Source organism: Filicampus tigris, chromosome 22, assembly GCF_054856515.1.
Source record: "Filicampus tigris isolate MCC_2025a chromosome 22, RoL_Ftig_1.0, whole genome shotgun sequence".
Taxonomy (NCBI): Eukaryota; Metazoa; Chordata; class Actinopteri; order Syngnathiformes; family Syngnathidae; genus Filicampus; species Filicampus tigris.
Genome location: NC_141238.1, coordinates 2208327 through 2217297, shown reverse-complemented (window position 1 = coordinate 2217297; position 8971 = coordinate 2208327). Strand labels below are relative to the sequence as shown.

The window sequence follows — 8971 nt, the reverse complement described above, 5'->3', positions numbered from 1 at the left end:
ACAAACCATTAAAAAAACGCTACAAATGTGCTCAACTTGAGAAAATGCATTAATGAAGCTATTTAACCCTTTTTCTAGAGTGAATTGCAAATTAGCCTGACAAACTCCATTACCCACAAAACACTGCAAAAACAACACAGCCACGTGTCATTTTCAGCCAATCACAGGCGACTTCGGTTGTTTTCCCACCTCCCGAAATGTACGTGTCATTTCGGATATAATTCAACATAATCACGCCTGAATTGAGTTTGTTGGCGACCTCACGCGCGTAAAGAATCATGACGGAACCCAGCAAGCAAGACATTTGTGCCATTTTCAAGCGACTTCGCTCCGTTCCCACGAATAAGGTAACACTTTTCTTGCCTCGCAACAAGGAAGTAAGTCAAGGTCTGACACGTCGCAATTGTAGAAGCGTCACGGCTAGCATAAAAGTTAGCAAGTCCAAATAACGAGACTGCGATTGTCTTTGTGTTTCTACGCTACGTTTACGGAGAATTTGAACTTCGAACGGACCTGGCAAGCGTAATTAGGGTGCAGCTATGCTAGGCGGTTGAAAGTCAAACTTGGATAGCTTGTTTGTTGTTGACAGTTGCTTAATGTATTTGAATACTTCACTCAAACACAATAATAATGTCAATAATAGTAATAATCGTAGTTATACGTGTGTTTAATGGTTGGTTCGATTGCGTGTGTGATCTAGTTTGAGCAACAGCTGTTACCTCTTTGCTTAGCTTCTTTTGCTGTGTATGTGTTCTATAAAATCAGTTTCAATTAGACTTTTGTGGGGTTTTTTCCCATTCCCAGGCTTGTTTTGACTGCTCAGCTAAAAATCCCAGTTGGGCCAGCATCACCTATGGCGTGTTCCTCTGTATCGACTGTTCTGGAACACACAGGTCGCTCGGGGTGCACTTGTCCTTCATCAGGTGGGTACGAGTCTGTGTTCTGCACAGCGATAAACCAAAAGTAGCTTTGCACTCTGGAACGGCTCCATTTTAATTACATTTGCATGTGTTTAAGTTTCAATGAAGACTTCCGAGATGAACTTTCAAGTTCATCTAAACATGATGAATTTAAAACAAATGAGCCTGGTTCAGAATTTGTCGCTGCACATAATCCGTCCTTCCCTGCATCCTCATTTCCTTCCTTTCTTCTTTTCCAACAGGTCCACGGAGCTGGATTTTAACTGGTCGTGGTACCAGCTGAGATGCATGCAAGTGGGAGGCAACGCCAGCGCGGTGAGCGGAGACTCACGCAAACGTGAGGCCAAAAATCGGCGGCGTACTGACATCACTTCCCGTCCAGGTTTCGTTCTTCAACCAGCACGGCAGCACGGCCAGCGCCGCCAACGTCAAATACAACAGCCGGGCCGCTCAGCTGTACAGAGAGAAGATCAAGACGCAAGCCACGTACGCCACCAGAACCCACGGCACGGAGGTGACGACTATACGTCGGTCCATATTTTCATTAGTCTTGTAATCTAGTCACTGACTCATTTTGTCTTGACAGCTTTGGTTGGACAGTCTAGGTTCCGCGCCGAGCGCGTCGCCAGAGGAGAAGCACGTTGATTTCTTCGCTCTCCATTCGCAGGTAACGCCACCCGACACACTGTCGCACTATTTATAATTAATACAGCACTCAGTGAGCGGTTATGTGTTTGATGAACAGGAAGTTCCGGAAAATATGTCCAAAATGAGCCTGAGCTGTGCGGCATCGGAGACGCAAGGCAAAGAGGACGATGGTACCGAAGCGTCTGTCTCATGATGGATACGAAGAGGAGTGTGTGTTATGCGTCTCATGACTTTGTGTTTAACCGCCAGGCAACGCGGAGAACGGCCCTAGTGTGGATTTGCTGAGTGCTTCTCCAAAGGCCAATCCAGGTTTCTCATTCGCTGGCTCCCACGTCACTCACCGTTTTGTTGTTCAATAATGGCAAATCAGGTTTTTTTTTTTTTTCAGTCCAATTACAATAACTTGACTGCATTTCACAACATTGTCCTGTTCTTCCAGACCCTTTGTCTCTTCTCAAGAAGAAGCCCGGCGCCACAAAAAAAACGGTACGCCCACACACAGCTCACGTCTGGCTATCTTACTGCCTGCCTTTTTGTAACGTGTTTGTCCCCGGCAGATGGCCGCCAAGAAAGGCGGCCTGGGCGCTCAGAAGGTGAGCAGTCAGAGCTTCAACGAGCTGGAGAAGAAAGCACAAGCTGCAGACAAGCGCCGGGAGAAGGAGGAGGACGTGTCGGGCGACAAGCAGAACAACGCCAAAACCGTGGACTCCATGTGAGGATGCGCTTGGGTTGTCGTGCGGTCAGTGTTGAATATATCCAATGACGTGCTCGCTCGCTCTCAGCGCTCCGTCCATGCGCCTGGCCTACCAAGACCTGGAGGAGCAGAGGAAAAAGGACGAGCAGAAGCTGAAGAATCTGGACGGGAAGAAGCGGGAGCAAGCGGAGAGGCTGGGAATGGGGCTCGGCGTCAGGAGGTGCGCTTGAGCAGTCAAGGTCTAAAACACATCCAGTTATTTTATTCTTGAGGCGACGTAATGCTGCACGGCTCCCGCAGAATGAGGAAGAGGCGGGGTTTTAAGCACTTCAAGAGACTTTTAACTGTTTTTGTTTTTGGTCATTTTATTTTACTCCACTCTATGAATCGAGTTGAGTTGTTTCTCTCGCCCCCTAGTGGCGTCTCTCACTCGGTGACGTCCGACATGCACATCATCCAGCAGGAGCGCCCCCTGGCGACCAGGACCGGCAAACTGGCACGTTTCGCGGACGACGACGACGACGAAGGAAGCTTCGCCTCAGGGTAGGATCCCAACGAAAGCGTTCGCCTTTCACATTTTACACGCCGACTCTTTTCGAAACAGGATCCTGTCCCGTTATGAGCAAAGCAGCTCTTCGGACCTTTTCACCTCCAGATGGATCAAGAAAGCCGAACCGGACTTCTTCTCGACGTCCGCCATCACCTCACTAGACGATAGGTGAGGACATCCGCCGCGCTCAGTTTGCATCCGCCGTGATGACTAAACGCTCGAACGTCTGCTTTTAGGCCCGCCCCACGCAGGAAAGCCGACCCGGCGCCCGTCGTAGACACGGGAGAGGCTAGCAGGAAGTTCGGCCAGGATGTCAAAGCTATCTCCTCAGATATGTACTTTGGAAAGCAAAACAGCACAGAGGTACATGCTGATTGTGTGCAGCGATTTTTTTGTTTTATTTATTTATTTTTTTTTTCCTTCCACCTTTTGTGCCTTTTGCCAACTTTCTTCAGGCTTCTGATTGGCCTTGTTCTTAACGGCTTTGGAGTCATATTTTTACAGGTTAAACATTTGTTGATTGAGATTCCATGTGGAGGCTTATTTAATATCCATTTCAAGTTTAAGCATTGAGCTTGTTGTTGGCAGCACGAAGCCAGATCGCGCCTGGAGAGACTCGCCGGGAGTTCTGCCATAAGTTCCGCTGACTTGTTTGACGATCAGAAGAAGCAGGCTGGTAAGTATCTTGGATTCGTTTTCATGGGAGTCATAATAAGCACACTTATGCGTGTGTGTTTTGCCTTTTTTTCTATTGCAGCAAGCTCGTACCGCCTGTCCAACGTGCTGCCAAACGCCCCGGACATATCGCAGCTGAAAATGGGGGTGCGCAGCGTCGCCGGGAAGCTGTCGGTCATGGCCAGCGGCGTCGTCAACACCATCCAGGTCCCTGCTGGCCGTCCACAAACGCTTGTCTCCGTTCCCAAATGTCACGTTTGATTTTTTTTTTTGTTGTTGTGCTTTTCAGGACCACTACAGCTCCTGAAGGATGAATCACTACTATCAACTCCTCACAACGTGATGGGAAGTATCCGCAAAAATTCCAAAAAGACAATCGTGTCATTTTTAGCTTTGTAAAGGCAGAGGTTTATGAATAAGTTCCGCTTTCGTCATGTAAATATATTAGGAACGTATGTAGCCAGCGTTATGAAGGTTATGATGATGATTATTAAGATGAAACAATGTGTCCTTTCTATGCCCAAAGTGCTCTTAAGTATATTGTGTGGCCTCGTCAGTTCATCTCAAGCTCATTCCTAATAGCGCTTTATGATTTAAGAACACGTGACTCTTTCTATTTGTGCTGCTTTTTGGGGGCGCAGCCTCTTCTTGAAATATGCTGCTTGGCTTAGCGTAAATGCAAATATTCAAAGTTATCAAATTGTTACAGGAGGTATATTTTTACCAAAAACATTTAAAAGCTATGAAGTGCACTTAGTGCTTGACTGGAATTGCTGCGGTTTTGCACTATAAAGTGGGATGTATTTTTTTTCTTATGAGACAATTATGGTTTGGGGAGATTTGCTGTTGATTTTGTTTGTTTGCCTATGTTGTCACTTTAAGGCATTGCAAATGTTTAATTTGGACATTTATACAGGCAGGCGGTGCCACTCTTGTTGTTTTTCTTGTAGTTTAAGTGTTCAAGCTAGCTATCTTGTTTTTTGGAATCACTAGATCTTAATGTCCTGTAAAAGTGTTCATTCTTATCTTTGAAATATTTGTTTACGTCATTCCAAAATGCCAACGTTATAACGGATTATTCTGCTTTACAGTGGAGAGACATAGTTACATTTTTGCTTCTTTTTTTGTTTTTGGGGCAGCTGGCAGCTTTTGCTTGAATGTACTTTAAAGTTGTGTTAACTGAAGTTAATGAGAAGTTTATAATACTATCGATATGGGAATAGCTGACATATGAACTGCTGTTTACTAAGTAAATATATATATAAAAAAGAATATCTAAGAGTAGCTCCCGGCAATCACATTGTTGACATAAAATGTATTTTTTGGCAACATTTAAAATAAAAATGCTTGCATTTAAGCCCACAGTGTAATTGTTTATTTATTTTCGATTTATGAATATTTTTTTTTGCCAGAAATTGCCTGTGAAGAGCCCATTTATTCTTTCTTGTGTCAACATTTGAGCGAAGGCTGGCAACCGCTGACGTGGCTGCCTGAAGCGTTCAATGGTTTTCCATTAGAGTGGGAAAATTAAGGTTTTCGAAACATTCGAGCATTAAACAGATATTTTCTATAGTAACTGGACGTTCATACACTGCTGTCAATTGGGTGAGTAATCGACAGTTGTTTGGATGTGTTCATTAGCAATAACTTAAAAGTTTTATTTTTCCCGAGTGGTCGCTTTGGTCGGGTTGATTTAAGAATTTACGAGAGGTGCGTGAACGCAGCCATCCTCAAGCACAACCGGGTGAAAGGAAATGGAGTAATCGACTTGCAAAGAGCGAATATTAATCCCACGTTTAACTTTTATTTATATATTATGAACGTTTCGGGTACTTTGGTGTTTTATTTTCAAGAAAATTGGTGAGTTTTAAGCTCTTTCTCCTGCTTTCGGCCAGTTTAAAGTGCGTCAACATGCCTGGTGAGGTGAAGCAAAGAAAGAAAAAGCAAAGTGATGAAGTCGCTCCTGATTCTGCAAACAAACAAGACGAAGGCTCAAAAGTGAAGCGTCAACATGTTAGCACGGCTCCCAAAACCTCGAGTTTGGACCTTAAATGCATCATGTGCGTACTTTCGCTTGCGATCTGCGCTGCACTCAGCTGGTAAGTTCAAACCACTCGTACCTTTTTTTTTTTTTTTTTTTTTTTTTTTTTAGTTCAATTATTATAATGTTATTATTTTTATCTTTCCCTGCAGGATGGTGCTGCAGCAGAATGCGAGGTTCTCTCAAATGGAGGAAAAATTCGCACTTTTGCATGGAAAGAGCTCAAGTTTGTCTCTAATGGAGGAGCAAGTCGAGAGGGTTACCCAAAAAGTAAGTTTTTTATTTTTATTTTATTTTTTTCTTAAAAGTACTCAAACTTGACACTTAGTAATTGCCATTCTAGCGGTAATAAATGAATGATAAGAGCGGTGAGTGTAGGAAAAACACCCCTGGGGCAAAATTGTACATGAATGTGATGCTGCCTAAGTGAATGAATGATCCGGACATGATACTTTTTGGTACCCTTACAATGGGGTATGAATACACCAGCTCAAAGTGGGCCGATAAACACAATGCTGTCTCATGATTGGTCAGGTTTGCTCATTTGGATTTTGGGTATGCTTCCCAAAAAAACAATTCCGTCCAAAACTGGATCCCTGACTGAATATTCCCAATTTCCCTTTTGGTACCCACCCACCAAACAATTCTGTGGATTCCTGGCTTGAGCTCTCCCTGAGAAACGGCCCTCCTGTTTTATGTTGCGGCTGCAGCTCGCCGCCTCCGAGGACGACCTCCAGGCGGCGCTCTCCGTCGTCTCTTCGGCGAGCGGGCTCCGGCGCGACGTCTCGGCGCTGCGCGTCGCCGTGGCGACGCTGCAAGCGGACGACAGCTCCGCGTCGGGCCACCTGCAGTCGGTCAACGCCCGCTTCCTCAACGTGACGGAGACGTGGCAGGAGCGCCTCGGCGCCGCCGCCTCCGAGCTGGCTTCCCTCAAGGCCGAGTCGCGGGAGGCCCACGCCGGCGCCACGGAGCGGGTAAACGAGGCCGAGAGGAGGGTCCGGTCGCTGGCGGAGAAACTGGAGGAGCTGGAGGACAGCACCAAGAGGAACGCCCGAGCTATGGAGCGCGCCGAGGAGGACGACGCCAAGCGGGCTCAGGCGCAGCTGGACTGGAACACCCAGCAGATCCACAAAATGGAGCAGAACATCGACAGGCTGGCGCGCCAGGAGGCGGAGCTTGGCGCCCGGCTGCGGGAGCACCTGCCGCGGGCCAAGGAGTGCGAGGAGCAGCTCCCCCACGTGGAGGAGGCGCTGCGCTCCATCGTGAAGCTGGGCGCCGACCTGAGCGGCTCCGAGAGGCGCGTGGAGGAGGTGACGCTGCAGGTGTTCTCGGCCGAGGACAACATGCTGAAGACGCTCAACCGGATCGTCGCCATGCGCCAGGAAATAGACGCCCTGCAGGCGCGCGGCACCATCCTCAAGATGAAGAGCGAGCTGGCGGTGATGCGCGAGGCCGTGCACGAACTCACCATGGTGCTCAGGGGGGATCAGTTAAATCAGGAGGAGGAGGAGGAGCCGGATGAAGAGTGGGACGAGCCAGCGGAAGCGCCTCAAGATGATGTCGCGCAATGACGTCGCTGCAGCCAGGGAAAGGACAGTCTCTGGTGTCACATTTCTCGATTTATTTTCTGAGTTCTTTGTGAAAACATGTACAAACTTCTTTTACTTTGTCTGTGTTAAGTTAAATTATCCATTTGTCCTCATTAGCATGGCAGGTGAGTTGGACTGGTTCCGCTCATTTGCAGGCGTTACGCATGATTAACATTTTACCAATAAATTCTAAAATAAGTTTGATTTTGAGGTTTTTTTGAACACTTAAACACAATGAAAATGTGTAATTATTACGGAAGGTTGGGTAACTTTTGGATTATAGTAGTAATAGCGCTACCTAGTGCCCATGTTGGTTGAAACAACAGCAAAAGTGTGAAATATAAAACATTTTAAAAAATTACAATTCCACTTGATTTAATTGTAGCTTCCTTCAGTGTGGTCCCAGTTTAAAAAAATAAAATGAAAGTTCTAAATTAAAAATATCATGAATTAATTCTTTTTTTTTCATTAATCTAATTGTAATAAAACATGCTCTACATGGTCCCAATTTAAAAGAAAACTAAAGTAGAAACAAATACACAACGTAGTTTTCAACTGTCAAAATAATAAAAATAATAATCTAAATTAGTCGCAGTTAAAATGAAATAAGTTGTGTTAAAAAACTACGAAAGAAAATTACATAATTTTCAAATGAAGCAATTAAAATATTTCAAAATTAAGATTGAATTGATTTTTTAAAAATTGTTTTGATGTTTCTATGTATTTTTTAAAATTAAAACTCATTTAAAAAACAATTTTTCAAAACTATGCTATTAAAATCTAATTTAAATAATTCTCAACAGAAAGTGAAACTATAACCAAAAAAAACCCATGTAACTACTTTAAAAATAGTCTCTTAATTTAAAGCCAACATCAGGCTAATATTTTATATCTACAATTCCTTCCCCTTTTTCCCTCACCTGATCACGTTCTGTCTTGCAGTGCGAGAGCGTGCACCTGACGCTGGACGACGTGGGCGCTCGCCAGCAGGCTGCACGGGCCCTGCTGGAGAGCCTGGAGCGAGACGTGGGCCAGCTGAAGGAGTGGGCGTCCGGGCTGAGCCACGAGCGGTCCGAGTTGCGCTCCAGCGTGGGCGCGTTGAGCGGCGCCGTGGACCAAATTGAGGCGCGCACCTCCGCCATCACCGTGGACTTCGCCAACAAGGTGCGTTTGGTTCGCCACCCTCGAACACGCAGACGTCACTTTACAGTAATACCCCCCGCCAATAGGTAGCGTCGGTGAGGACGGACATCCGGCGTATGGACGGCCTGCGCTCGGAGCTGGACTCCCTCCTGGCGCAGGTGGCCGAGCAGGAGGAGCAGGCGTCGCGGGCGGAGCGCTCGATGGTGGGGCGCATCGGCGACGTGCTGGCCAACAGCATCGAGCGCGTCTCCAACTTGCGCGGCGCGTCCGAGCGCAACGCGCAGGCCTTGGAGCAGCTGCGCCGCCGCCTCCTCCAGCTGGAGGCCGCCGAGAGCAGCGCGTCGGAGCGGCTGCGGGAGCTGGAGGGCGGCCGCGCTCGCCTCATCCGCACGGTGAGCTTGGCGGCGGACCTCAAGCCCAAAGTGGGCGCCATCAAGAGAGACTTTGGCGCCCTGGAGCCTCGGCTGGCCGACCTCACCTTCCGCGTGGGGAGCCTGGCCGAGGAGCTCGGCAAAAGGGAGCGGGAGATCGCCGGGCTTAGACGCGCACTGGACGAGCTTACGTCGGCCCAAGAGCAGGACGTAAGTGTGACTACTGAACAGGCGGCACTTTTATCAGAATCGAATGACACACAGTTGCCAACATGAACGTGTGACATTTATCCGAGAGAATAAAAAAGTGAATGACTTCAGCTTTTCCTTCGTTGACGTT

The 8971-nt window shown here is 47.0% G+C and overlaps 2 protein-coding genes across 3 annotated transcripts; both read left to right on the top strand.

The window, feature by feature from the left end:
• The first annotated feature begins 171 nt into the window (after positions 1-171).
• arfgap3 (ADP-ribosylation factor GTPase activating protein 3) lies at positions 172-4844 on the top strand. The gene is made up of 16 exons (XM_086022426.1): positions 172-347; positions 805-923; positions 1163-1235; positions 1303-1434; positions 1507-1587; positions 1666-1738; positions 1818-1877; positions 2008-2054; positions 2126-2280; positions 2351-2482; positions 2680-2805; positions 2867-2980; positions 3049-3175; positions 3401-3488; positions 3570-3694; positions 3777-4844. Exons 1-16 carry the CDS (start codon positions 279-281, stop codon positions 3792-3794), a joined length of 1539 nt encoding a protein of 512 aa, XP_085878552.1. The 5' UTR covers positions 172-278; the 3' UTR covers positions 3795-4844.
• A 160-nt stretch (positions 4845-5004) lies between these two features.
• On the top strand, positions 5005-8951 carry ikbip (IKBKB interacting protein). 2 transcript variants are annotated; one of them, XM_086022432.1, is made up of 4 exons: positions 5005-5586; positions 5681-5798; positions 8060-8281; positions 8347-8951. In XM_086022432.1, the coding sequence occupies exons 1-4, from the start codon at positions 5399-5401 to the stop codon at positions 8905-8907; spliced, it is 1089 nt and encodes a 362-aa protein (XP_085878558.1). In that variant the 5' UTR covers positions 5005-5398; the 3' UTR covers positions 8908-8951. The 2 variants fall into 2 exon arrangements, with proteins under 2 accessions (XP_085878558.1, XP_085878557.1); XM_086022431.1 differs by lacking the exons at positions 8060-8281; positions 8347-8951 and adding an exon at positions 6239-7321.
• The last annotated feature ends 20 nt before the right edge of the window (positions 8952-8971 follow it).

Coding starts and splice junctions, on each gene's coding strand:
- arfgap3 (XM_086022426.1), top strand. CDS start 279: ATGACGGAACCCAGCAAGCAAGACATTTGTGCCATTTTCAAGCGACTT. Junction 1,878..2,007: donor TTCTCCAAAGGCCAATCCAG/GTTTCTCATTCG, acceptor CTGTTCTTCCAG/ACCCTTTGTCTCTTCTCAAG. Junction 2,806..2,866: donor GAAGGAAGCTTCGCCTCAGG/GTAGGATCCCAA, acceptor TTTTCGAAACAG/GATCCTGTCCCGTTATGAGC.
- ikbip (XM_086022431.1), top strand. CDS start 5,399: ATGCCTGGTGAGGTGAAGCAAAGAAAGAAAAAGCAAAGTGATGAAGTC. Junction 5,587..5,680: donor ATCTGCGCTGCACTCAGCTG/GTAAGTTCAAAC, acceptor CTTTCCCTGCAG/GATGGTGCTGCAGCAGAATG. Junction 5,799..6,238: donor TCGAGAGGGTTACCCAAAAA/GTAAGTTTTTTA, acceptor TTGCGGCTGCAG/CTCGCCGCCTCCGAGGACGA.